Source organism: Oncorhynchus nerka, linkage group LG7, assembly GCF_034236695.1.
Source record: "Oncorhynchus nerka isolate Pitt River linkage group LG7, Oner_Uvic_2.0, whole genome shotgun sequence".
Taxonomy (NCBI): domain Eukaryota; kingdom Metazoa; phylum Chordata; class Actinopteri; order Salmoniformes; family Salmonidae; genus Oncorhynchus; species Oncorhynchus nerka.
The window spans coordinates 12140768-12154084 of NC_088402.1; the positions used below are offsets into that span (position 1 = coordinate 12140768).

The following is a 13317-nucleotide window of genomic DNA, read 5'->3' on the forward strand; positions in this document are numbered from 1 at the left end:
TGAGTTCTGTTGTTAAGGTGGTGAGTTCTGTTGTTAAGGTGGTGAGTTCTGTTGTTAAGGTGGTGAGTTCTGTTAAGGTGGGTGGGGGGGGGTGCTTTGTACAAGTACGACGCAGTATAGAAAGGACTTTTCAAAACCAAAATTTGATATTACAATTTACAATATACAACAACTCATATGTCACAAACAAGGAGGTGAGAATATGCATCGAAATGCACAAGAGTTAAGAGTTTTTTAAACGTTTTGTTTTTTTATATATAGATATACATATATATATATTGTCTGATACCAAAAAGGGTGGTAAATCACTTTTACATTACAAGGGTTTACAAATGTACAATTATACAGTCAGAAATGTGTTCACTACTAGGATACATTATAGATAGTCAACATCAAAAACCAGAAAAACTAAAAAGTTTTTTATATTTATATATATGCAAAGTTCTACACCAAGTATACACGCCCTATATATATATTATATATATATATAGATAGAAGCAGGACTGGAAACTAACCTCCCATGTTAAATGACTTGCTGGTAAGCACATGGCTTGTGTGTTTGTGTATGGGACTAATACGTTCCATCCCATACTAGCGATACGACACAGAACTGTGATTGCCACAGCAGTAGCAAAAAAGTGAAATGATTCTAGTTTATCCAAAAGACGAATAAAGAAAAACAAAAACAGGGAGAAGGAACGAAGGGTAGGGACGCATCTCACCTCCCCCTCCCTCCCCCTCCCTGCAGCAGGGTAGGGACGTATCTCACCTCCCCCTCCCTCCCCCTCCCTGCAGCAGGGTAGGGACGTATCTCACCTCCCCCTCCCTCCCCCCTCCCTCCCTGCAGCAGGGTAGGGACGCATCTCACCTCCCCTCCCTCCCTCCCTGCAGCAGGGTAGGGACGTATCTCACCTCCCCCTCCCTCCCCCTCCCTCCCTGCAGCAGTGTAGGGATGTATCTCACCTCCCCTCCCTCCCTGCAGCAGGGTAGGGACGTATCTCACCTCCCCCTCCTTCCCTCCTCCCTGCAGCAGTGTAGGGACGTATCTCACCTCCCCCTCCTTCCCTCCTCCCTGCAGCAGGGTAGGGACGTATCTCACCTCCCCCTCCTTCCCTCCCCCTGCCTCCTCCCTGCAGCAGGGTAGGGACGTATCTCACCTCCCCCTCCTTCCCCTCCCCCTGCCTCCTCCCTGCAGCAGGGTAGGGACGTATCTCACCTCCCCTCCTTCCCTCCTCCCTGCAGCAGGGTAGGGACGTATCTCACCTCCCCCTCCTTCCCTCCTCCCTGCAGCAGGGTAGGGACGTATCTCACCTCCCCCTCCTTCCCTCCTCCCTGCAGCAGGGTAGGGATGTATCTCACCTCCCCCTCCTTCCCTCCTCCCTGCAGCAGGGTAGGGACGTATCTCACTTCCCCCTCCTTCCCTCCTCCCTGCAGCAGGGTAGGGACGTATCTCACTTCCCCCTCCTTCCCTCCTCCCTGCAGCAGGGTAGGGCTTGGTTGGGAGACGGGCTAAAACTAACCAAGGCTTCCTGTTTAGACACAGGCTCATACCAATGGGTTACCATGGCGATAAGAGTGGGACGGGAAAAGGAGGGGGGTTGGAGTAGGCAAAGAGGGTTCTACATGTCATTGTGGGGGGGTAGGTAGGGCAGCAGTTTACATGATCTCATTAGGAGGGGAAAAGAGAGGGGGGGGGGGGGTATAGGGTTTAGACCATCGGGTGGTAGGAAATAATAGGTTGTGTGTGGGTAGTAGTTAACATGTCATTTTCCATGTAGGGTATAGGGGTTATGGTATAAAAGACATGCCATTCCAATACAACGTCAGCTGTACACAGAGGGTCCGACATGGTGAATCACCACCGTTCCTCCACCAACCCAGCAGGTGATGTACTGAGCACGTCCCGCGTTCCCATTGGCCCGTCTCGTCCTCAAGTGTTAAGGTGTGGAAAAGGGTAGAAGGTTTACATGAGGCCGTTGGGAGGAACACAGAGGGGGCCCAGGTCCACTCCATTCTTCATGTAGTATTTCTCCAGCTTGGCCAGGATGTGTTTTCCATATGTATACTTCCTCAGAGTGGAGACGTGGGGCCGGATCTGGGGGGGGGGGCAGACAGAAATAAGTATCATCTCTCACACACAAACTCATGCTCCCTTCAAACAAATCAAGGGTTAAAATATAGATTGAATGTCTGTAGCACTCTGGAATGATCAGAAGTCATTCATAAAACAGATGACGTTTGGCAAACTGAGGAATCGTTGCGTTAAGACAAATCTGATGATGTAAATGGGAACCTGGTTAATTCAGGAAAACTGTCAAATCACTGAAGGGTTCTACTTCCTCCTCTCTGCCACAACAAATCAATTCAGACGCTGGCCTCATTACAGGGAAAAATGTCATCATTGATGCATTTAAGTCCCCATTTTATTTCTGCGTGCTCTCTCTAAAGTACTTCTAGGCCTCTTCACAATGCTAAAGTACTTCTAGGCCTCTTCACAATGCTAAAGTACTTCTAGGCCTCTTCACAATGCTAAAGTACTTCTAGGCCTCTTCACAATGCTAAAGTACTTCTAGGCCTCTTCACAATGCTAAAGTACTTCTAGGCCTCTTCACAATGCTAAAGTACTTCTAGGCCTCTTCACAATGCTAAAGTACTTCTAGGCCTCTTCACAATGCTAAAGTACCTCTAGGCCTCTTCACAATGCTAAAGTACTTCTAGGCTTCTTCACAATGCTAAAGTACTTCTAGGCCTCTTCACAATGCTAAAGTACTTCTAGGCCTATTCACAATGCTAAAGTACTTCTAGGCCTCTTCACAATGCTAAAGTACTTCTAGGCCTCTTCACAATGCTAAAGTACCTCTAGGCCTCTTCACAATGCTAAAGTACTTCTAGGCCTATTCACAATGCTAAAGTACTTCTAGGCCTATTCACAATGCTAAAGTACTTCTAGGCCTCTTCACAATGCTAAAGTACTTCTAGGCCTCTTCACAATGCTAAAGTACTTCTAGGCCTCTTCACAATGCTAAAGTACTTCTAGGCCTCTTCACAATGCTAAAGTACTTCTAGGCCTCTTCACAATGCTAAAGTACCTCTAGGCCTCTTCACAATGCTAAAGTACTTCTAGGCCTCTTCACAATGCTAAAGTACTTCTAGGCCTCTTCACAATGCTAAAGTACTTCTAGGCCTATTCACAATGCTAAAGTACTTCTAGGCCTCTTCACAATGCTAAAGTACTTCTAGGCCTCTTCACAATGCTAAAGTACCTCTAGGCCTATTCACAATGCTATTGGGCTGGAAGCTGATAGGGGGAAACATGCTGAATGATCATAGAAATCATAGTCAAAGCTTTTCTTTTAGGCTATTTAGAGAGAAAAAAAATAAGTCCTGGATGCTTTGCTAGCAATAGACAACATGAAATCTACAGGGGCTGACCAATTAGATCCCAGGCTGCTTAAGTGGGCGGCGCCCATCATTGCTGACCAATTAGATCCCAGGTTGCTTAAGTGGGCGGCGCCCATCATTGCTGACCAATTAGATCCCAGGTTGCTTAAGTGGGCGGCGCCCATCATTGCTGACCAATTAGATCCCGGGCTGCTTAAGTGGGCGGCGCCCATCATTGTTGGTTCAGAAAATATTCCAAAAGTATGTAAATCAGCTCGTGCTGCCACTCCATAAGGGTAGTGAGCTTAATAATGAATCGCCCCATTTCAAGCCTTCCTTGTCTAGCTAGCTAAGATGTACCTGAGAAATGCATTTGAATGTAAACCAATCAGGGTTTAGGCCTGGGCACAGCACCATTACAGCAACCACTTTAGTTTGATTTAACTAGGCAAGTCAGTTAAGAACAAAATCTTATTTACAAATTGTCCAAAACTACATTGGAGGCAGTTTATGGTAGAGAAATTAACATTAAATTGTCTGTCAACAGCTCTGGTGGACATTCCTGTAGTCAGAGTGCCAGTTGCTCACGCTCCCTTAAAACTAGAGATATCTGTAGCATTGGATTGTGTGACAAAACTGTACATTTTATAGTGGCCTTTTATTGTTCCCAGCACAAGGTGCACGTGTTCAAATAAAGGTCAAATACAAATAAAAAATTCCCAGTCGCTCAAACGACTTCACACCAGTCGCTCAAACGACTTCACACCAGTCGCTCAAACGACTTCACACCAGCCGCTCAAACGACTTCACACCAGCCGCTCAAACGACTTCACACCAGCCGCTCAAACGACTTCACACCAGCCGCTCAAACGACTTCACACCAGCCGCTCAAACGACTTCACACCAGTCGCTCAAACGACTTCACACCAGCCGCTCAAACGACTTCACACCAGCCGCTCAAACTACTTCACACCAGCCGCTCAAACTACTTCACACCAGCCGCTCAAACGACTTCACACCAGCCGCTCAAACGACTTCACACCAGTCGCTCAAACGACTTCACACCAGTCGCTCAAACGACTTCACACCAGTCGCTCAAACTACTTCACACCAGTCGCTCAAACTACTTCACACCAGTCGCTCAAACTACTTCACACCAGCCGCTCAAACTACTTCACACCAGCCGCTCAAACTACTTCACACCAGTCGCTCAAACTACTTCACACCAGTCGCTCAAACTACTTCACACCAGCCGCTCAAACTACTTCACACCTACCTTGTGCATGATGATCTTTCTCTGTGTGGGTTCGGCCACGTCAATCATTTTCTGCACCACGTAATTGGCATACTGGTCCTTCATCATGGTGTACAAGGCACTGTGGGGCCCCTCCGTCAGGCTACACACCTCGTCTATCAACACGGCCCGCTCTGCACGCGACGCATGGCTCACACACTTCTCCACTACATTACTGCAGAGAAAGGGAGGGTGGGTTAACTAACTTCGTGACAAACAAAGGTGTACATTGTTTTTTTAAATCAATATGATTCATTGATGTGTGTGTGTGTGTGTGTGTGTACCTGGCAAACTTGTGTTGGCTGAGCCCCAGTACGTTTCCTCTGATCTCAGCTACGATCTTACTCTTGTCCTCCGCTCTGCCGTGTTCTAGCACATGCTGGATCACATAGTTACCATACTGGTCCTAGCAGAGAGAGACAGAGAGAAGGGAGAAACGGCTATATTACACAGAGTTCTGCATTAACGTTAGCTACTTGGTGAAGCTGAACACTTGTTTCCACAAAGTTTCAAGTTCTAGCCGTTTTTCAGCCTAAACCACGATACAGGTGGTCAAGTGTGATGACTAAATGTCCTCATCTTGACATCAGTAGTTTTTGGTACCAAAATGTCTGGTGAAACTAGTGGGCGTGTGCTACCTGCACCAGTTGTTCCGTGTGTTGGTGCAGCTCCTCCAGAATGGACAGGGTCTGGTCTGGAAGACAGTGTTCTAGAATACGCTGCATCACTCTACAGCCGTAGGGGTGGGTGGAGAGGGCAAACACCTGCAGAGAGAGACACACTTTATACACACAAACCTACACCTGCAGAGAGAGACACACTTTATACACACAAACCTACACCTGCAGAGAGAGACACACACTTTATACACACAAACCTACACCTGCAGAGAGACACACTTTATACACACAAACCTACACCTGCAGAGAGACACACTTTATACACACAAACCTACACCTGCAGAGAAAGACACTTTATACACACAAACCTACACCTGCCTGGAGAGACACTTTATACACACAAACCTACACCTGCAGAGAGATACACTTTATACACACAAACCTACACCTTCAGAGAGAGACACTTTATACACACAAACCTACACTTTCAAATCTTTGTTCACACACACACACAAATCTACACCTTCAAATCTTTGTTCACACACACTTTATACACACAAACCTACACCTGCAGAGAGACACACACACTTTATACACACAAACCTACACCTTCAAATCTTTGTTCACACACACACACACACACAAATCTACACCTTCATATCTTTGTTCACACACACTTTATACACACACAAATCTACACCTTCAAATCTTTGTTCACTCACACACATGCATGTTATACACACAAACCTACTTCTTCAAATCTTTGTTCACACACACACACATTATACACACAAACCTACACCTTCATATCTTTGTTCACTCACTCACTCACTCACACACAAACCTACACCTTCAAATCTTTGTTCACACACACACACACACACATTATACACACAAACCTACACCTTCAAATCTTTGTTCACACACACACACACATTATACACACAAACCTACACCTTCATATCTTTGTTCACTCACTCACTCACACAAACCTACACCTTCAAATCTTTGTTCACACACACACACACACATTATACACACAAACCTACACCTTCATATCTTTGTTCACTCACTCACTCACTCACAAACCTACACCTTCAAATCTTTGTTCACACACACACACACACACATTATACACACAAACCTACACCTTCATATCTTTGTTCACTCACTCACACACACACACACACAAACCTACACCTTCATATCTTTGTTCACTCACTCACTCACACACACACACCAGTGAAAGACCGATGACAGCCCATTCCTGATGACCTGTTTAAACCACCTACACAAACAATCACTAACATTCACACAACGGACTATCTGATGGGTAGGAATGAAACAAACAGGGAAAATAGAAGTGGAAATCCAAGAGCCCACAGACAATCACAGACAATCACAGACAACACAGACAATCACAGACAACCACAGACAAACACAGACAACCACAGACAACCACAGACAAACACAGACAACCACAGACAAACACAGACCACAGACAATCACAGACAACACATACAATCACAGACAACACAGACAATCACAGACAACCACAGACAAACACAGACAACCACAGACAACCACAGACAACCACAGACAATCACAGACAAACACAGACAAACACAGACAAACACAGACAACACAGACAACCACAGACAATCTGTGGGTGTTGTATAAACAACAATGTAGTAGTCTTCTCCAGCAGTCAAAGCACAGGCTCAATATTCTCTTTAAAAACACACACACACTACTACACACACACACACACTACTACACACACACACTACTACACACACACACACTACTACACACACACACACTACACACACACACACACACACTACACACTACTACACACTACTACACACACACACACACACACGCTTTATGCTAATTATGACATTTAGTCAGTGGATAAAAGATAGCTGCCGCTGGGCTGCTGTTGCCGTTACCATGGTGACCCACCTGTCCCCTGTGGGCGATGATGATGATGTGTGTGTCTCTCTCTCTGCAGGTGTTTTCCCTCTCTACTTACTTATTTGATCATTTGTTTCAGTGATTGAAAATCAGCAAGTCTCACTGAAAGGCAATGACATATTATGCATTTGCTCACACTTTGTGTGTGTGTGTGTGTGTGTGTGTGTGTGCGGTCACCCACCTGTCCCTTGTGGGCGATGAGGTGTGTGTGGTCACCCACCTGTCCCTTGAAGGCGATGGTGTGTGTGTGTGTGTGTGTGGTCATCACCTGTCCCTTGAAGGCGATGGTGTGTGTGTGTGTGGTCATCACCTGTCCCTTAAAGGCAATGGTGTGTGTGTGTGTGTGTGTGTGTGTGTGTGTGTGTGTGTGTGTGTGTGTGGTCACCCACCTGTCCTTTGAAGGCGTCGATGATGAAATGTAACGCGTGGGGCTGAACACACTCGATACACTTCTGCACCACGTGGTTGCCGTTCTGATCCTTCACACACTTCAACACATGACCGTCCAACTCCCGTACCATCTCACTCTGCAACACACACACACACACGCGGTTTCACAACACACACACACACACACACACACAGTTAGATCAAACACCAAATACTTTGAGGTCAAAAATCTGCATTTCTCAAAAACGCAAGAATCAAAACAAAACAAAAAACTCTGCATTTTAAACCATTTCACCTGCGTTTCATATTGAAAGTCAACTCAATAGTGATCAGGAAAATATAGTTCTCCTTCACAGAAAATACTTCAGTTCAACTCGGCAGAAAATAGGTTCCTTTTCATCAGACGACAACAGAAGTGCAACGCTATTAGGCTGGCAGCTATACAAGTAGGCTAAATGTGTGAACAATGAACGGTCTTTTTCCCCAAAACAATGCATAGCCATCATATTTCTACTGTGTTGATTAAAGTTCATCTTAAATTTTACTGTAGATAAGTAGGCTACACAGAGAAAAGTACCAGGGAAAAGTAGGCTACACAGAGAAAAGTACCAGGGAAAAGTAGGCTACACAGAGAAAAGTACCAGGGAAAAGTAGGCTACACAGAGAAAAGTAGACTACACAGAGAAAAGTAGGCTACACAGAGAAAAGTAGGCTACACAGAGAAAAGTAGGCTACACAGAGAAAAGTAGACTACACAGAGAAAAGTAGGCTACACAGAGAAAAGTAGGCTACACAGAGAAAAGTACCAGAGAAAAATAGGCTACACAGAGAAAAGTAGGCTACACAGAGAAAAGTACCAGAGAAAAGTACCAGGGAAAAGTACCAGGGAAAAGTAGGCTACACAGAGAAAAGTACCAGGGAAAAGTAGGCTACACAGAGACAAGTACCAGGGAAAAGTAGGCTACACAGAGAAAAGTACCAGGGAAAAGTAGGCTACACAGAGAAAAGTACCAGAGAAAAGTACCAGGGAAAAGATGGCTACACAGAGAAAAGTGCCAGGGAAAAGTAGGCTACACAGAGAAAAGTACCAGGGAAAAGTAGGCTACACAGAGAAAAGTACCAGGGAAAAGTAGGCTACACAGAGAAAAGTACCAGAGAAAAGTACCAGGGAAAAGATGGCTACACAGAGAAAAGTGCCAGGGAAAAGATGGCTACACAGAGAAAAGTGCCAGGGAAAAGTGCCGACACAGAGCGCTGTCTGCTGATAAAACGTTGGTGAATTCTCATCGGAGTGGAGAAGTGCAACTGAAGCACAAGAGTCTGACGCCGAGCATAAATTACAATAAAAACTATTTTAGATCTGCGTTTACAAAACACAGCAAGATATTGCTTATGCGTTTTGACCTTTTTCCTCTCCGCGGAAAAAAAAATATCACGACCCCTGAGATGTCTGGCCTTTTGGTTCTATGAGGAATTGATTTTTGTAATAACCAGGATTAACAGTCTGACACGTACAAGCATATTTATCCTCTTAAAACAACACCGCTGTCTGACTAGCGTCTAGTGTAGTTGTTTTTACGAGGCACATCACTTAAGAACAAATTCTTAAATTTACAATGACGGCCTATCACGGCCTATCCCGGACGACGCTGGGCCAATTGTGCGCCGCCCTATGGGACTCCCAATCACGGCCGGATGTGATACAGCCTGGATTCGAACCAGGGACTGTAGTGATGCCTCTTGCACTGAGTGCCTTAGACCGCTGCACCTGACTCTACACACACACCTTACTGTTTGTGTGAATATGAACAGTAACAGAAGCACAGGCTTCTCGTACACAATGTGTGTGAGCATGCACGCGCCACACACACACACACAGCAGTTGAATACGTACTATAACTTGTTGGTCTGAGGGGATGAACTCCAGCGCCTTCTGTATGACTCTACAGCCATACATCTGAAGGGCCAGAGACAGGACATGACCCCTGATCCTCTCGGCTACAGCCAGCTTCTGGTCCACACTGCCAAACTACAGAGAGAGAGACAGAGACACAGAGAGAGAGACACAGAGATAGAGAGAGACAGACACAGAGAGAGAGACACAGACAGAGAGAGAGAGAAAGAGAGACACAGACAGAGAGAGAGAGAGAGACAGACAGACAGACAGACAGAGAGAGAGAGAGAGAGAGAGAGAGAGAGAGAGAGACACAGACAGAGAGAGAGAGAGAGAGAGAGACACAGACAGAGAGAGAGACAGAGACACAGACAGAGAGAGAGACAGACAGAGAGAGAGACAGAGACACAGACAGAGAGACAGAGACACAGACAGAGAGACAGAGACACAGACAGAGAGAGACAGAGACACAGACAGAGAGAGACAGAGAGAGACAGAGAGAGACAGAGACACAGACAGAGAGAGAGAGAGAGACAGAGACACAGACAGAGAGAGAGAGAGAGACAGAGAGAGACAGAGACAGAGAGACAGAGAGAGAGAGACAGAGACAGAGACAGAGAGAGAGAGAGAGAGAGAGAGAGAGAGAGAGACAGAGAGAGAGAGAGACAGAGAGAGAGAGAGACAGAGAGAGAGACAGAGAGAGAGAGAGAGACAGAGAGAGAGACAGACAGAGAGAGAGACACAGACAGAGAGAGAGAGAGAGAGAGACACAGACAGAGAGACAGAGACACAGACAGAGAGACAGACAGAGAGACAGAGACACAGAGAGAGAGAGAGAGACAGAGAGAGAGACAGAGAGAGAGAACAGTTAACACACGTTTGGATGTAGCTGGCAAAACACACAAACAATTTACACTAGAGGTCGACCGATTATTCGGATTCCGATTAATGGCCGATTTCAAGTTTTCATAACAATCGGAAATTGGTGTATCAGTAAGGATTGGGGATCAATGAAATGGGGTATCAGTCCACTCAGTAAGGATTGGTGATCAATGACATGGGGTATCAGTCCACTCAGTAAGGATTGGGGATCAATGACATGGGGTATCAGTCCACTCAGTAAAGATTGGGGATCAATGAAATGGGGTATCAGTCCACTCAGTAAGGATTGGGGATCAATGAAATGGGGTATCAGTCCACTCAGTAAGGATTGGGGATCAATGACATGGGGTATCAGTCCACTCAGTAAGGATTGGGGATCAATGACATGGGGTATCAGTCCACTCAGTAAGGATTGGGGATCAATGAAATGGGGTATCAGTCCACTCAGTAAGGATTGGGGATCAATGAAATGGGGTATCAGTCCACTCAGTAAGGATTGGTGATACCCCATGTCATTGATTTTGGGGGCAAAGAAAATATTGGATATCGGTATCGGTGCATCACTAATACTCCGTGTACACACACCTCAAAGAACTTCTGGATGACGTAGTTTCCAAAGACGTCGACCATGAGTTGGTAGGCAGCCTGGAGGATCTCACTGAACACCAGCTGACGCTCCGCTGAGCTGGCCCTCTCCAACTTCAACTGGATGAACCTGGAGATTCACAACACTCACATTCAATGTTCCTATATTTACTGACAGGGATAAAAACAGAGAGAAAGAGATGAGAGAGAGAGGGAGATGAGAGAGAGAGAGGGAGATGAGAGAGAGAGGGAGATGAGAGAGAGAGGGAGATGAGAGAGAGAGGGAGATGAGAGAGGGAGGGAGATGAGGAGGATAATGAATAGGGGGGGGCAGACAACATCTGGACTCAATCAATAATGATAAAAGACAGTAGGTCGGAGGTTTGGTACCAGGGTTTTGGTATTGGGCAGGGATGATGAGATTGTTTGTGCTATATTGTTGTGACATTTTTTGAATATGGCCATAAGTGTGTGTCTCTACCTGAACTCCATGATGTGTGTGTCTCTACCTGAACTCCATGATGTGTGCGTCTCTCTACCTGAACTCCATGATGTGTGCGTCTCTCTACCTGAACTCCATGATGTGTGCGTCTCTCTACCTGAACTCCATGATGTGTCTCTCTACCTGAACTCCATGATGTGTGTGTCTCTACCTGCTGCCGTGTTGGTCCTGACTGAACTCCATGATGTGCCCAGCAATCTCTCTCAGCTGCAGGTTGGGGTAGCGGTTGTTCCGGAAGTCTTCCAGAAGCCGGCTCCGCCCTGACGGCATCACATCCGACATTCCGTAACGTAGCCGTGACGACGGGAAGAGCTGGCTGCTGGGAGAGAAGAGGGAGGAGCCAGAACTGGCGCTGCGATACTTCGCCTCCGCCCCCGGAGCAGCAGATATGAAACGACCGCTGCCATTGGTCAGACCTCCTGTGGGAGGGTTTCAGAGAGGAGGGATGGTTAGTGCTGATTGGACATAATAAAAACCATGATAAAATGTTATAACCACAAAAATACACTGCAAGTTTTATGTCAGCATGGTAACAACAGACCTCGTCACTCACCCAGGTTGAGGTTGGATGAGGAGCTGTGATTGGACAAAGAGGGGGGTGGAGTTAGGGAGTGGGAGGGGCCTTGGTTGGGCAGAGGCATTCCGACTGGCCCGGGGGAGGAGCTAAAGCCCAGGGTTCCGTTGTAGAACCCCCCGTGGCCAATGGGAGTGAGGCTAGACTGCGTGCGTTTGTACAAGTCACTAGTGCCAGTCAGAGAGTCACGACGAGAACTGCTGCCACCGCTGGAGTTAGCCACTGGAGGGAGACAGAGAGACCATTAACACACAGCGTTGACCAGTAGAGGGAGCTATACACAGACACATAGATAAGTCAGAAAGCTCAAGACAGTTGAACAGAAATAGTGAGAAGCATTTCCATTAGGGATGGGCATTTGAAATGATTTCATTTTTTACAGGTATTTCAACTATCTGAAAAAACAATGATATTATTCTAACAGTCGGTCCTCCCGAGTGGCACAGTGGTCTAAGGCACTGCATCACAGTGTTAGCTGTGCCACTAAAGATCCCGGCCGCAACCGTGACACCCATGGGGCGGTGCACAATAGGCCCAGCGTCGTCCTGGTTATGGGAGGGTTTGTCCGGCAGGGATGTTCTTGTCCCATCGCGCTCTATCGACTCCTGTGGTGGGCCGGGCGCAATGCACACCGACACGTCGCCAGGTGTACGGTGTTTCCTCTGACACATTGGTGCTGCCGGCTTCCGGGTTAAGAGTGCATTGTGTCAAGAAGCAGTGCGGCTTGGCTGGGTTGTGTTTCGGAGGACACACGGCTCTCGACCTTCGCCTCTCCCGAGTCCATACGGGAGTTTCAGAGATGAGACAAGACCGTAACTAGCAATTGGAAACCATGAAATTAGGAAGAAAAAGGGGTCAAAAGTTGTTGTTTTTTAATTTCAAAAGATATTTGAATAGTCAAAATAGAGGTAAAAAAATCAACTTCAATGGCGACTTCGTCGCGTGACTCAGGAAGCGCTCTGCTTGTTGCTTCCGGCGCAAGAGGAGCAGGGGCCAGTGTGTCTGACATGGAGACATGGAGAGACTTGTGCAAGTTAAACCTGTTGCTGCGTTACGTTATCCATCATCTCATCTGCTAGTGTCTGTCGTGACTGGAGTTAGTTAGCCAGGCTAATTCAGGCTATTTAGCTGTATCCTCATCTAAAACAACTCCCTATTAAACAACAGCCTACCTGTTGGTTGGTCATTGTAGCCTACTCCTTCTCATTTAGCCAA

At 46.5% G+C, this 13317-nt stretch overlaps 1 protein-coding gene across 1 annotated transcript in view; it reads right to left on the minus strand.

The window, feature by feature from the left end:
• Positions 1-1211: 1211 nt before the first annotated feature.
• The window catches only part of LOC115116658 (pumilio homolog 2-like), an 80176-nt gene continuing 68070 nt past the window's right edge, over positions 1212-13317 (minus strand). The window contains exons 15-23 of the mRNA XM_065020080.1: positions 12082-12324; positions 11680-11947; positions 11027-11156; positions 9560-9694; positions 7665-7802; positions 5314-5439; positions 4960-5081; positions 4658-4850; positions 1212-2095 (exon numbers count right to left, since the gene is read on the minus strand). Of these exons, the coding sequence (XP_064876152.1) occupies positions 1964-2095; positions 4658-4850; positions 4960-5081; positions 5314-5439; positions 7665-7802; positions 9560-9694; positions 11027-11156; positions 11680-11947; positions 12082-12324 (1487 nt within the window). The 3' untranslated portion in view covers positions 1212-1963. The remainder of the gene's footprint in view (positions 2096-4657; positions 4851-4959; positions 5082-5313; positions 5440-7664; positions 7803-9559; positions 9695-11026; positions 11157-11679; positions 11948-12081; positions 12325-13317) is intronic.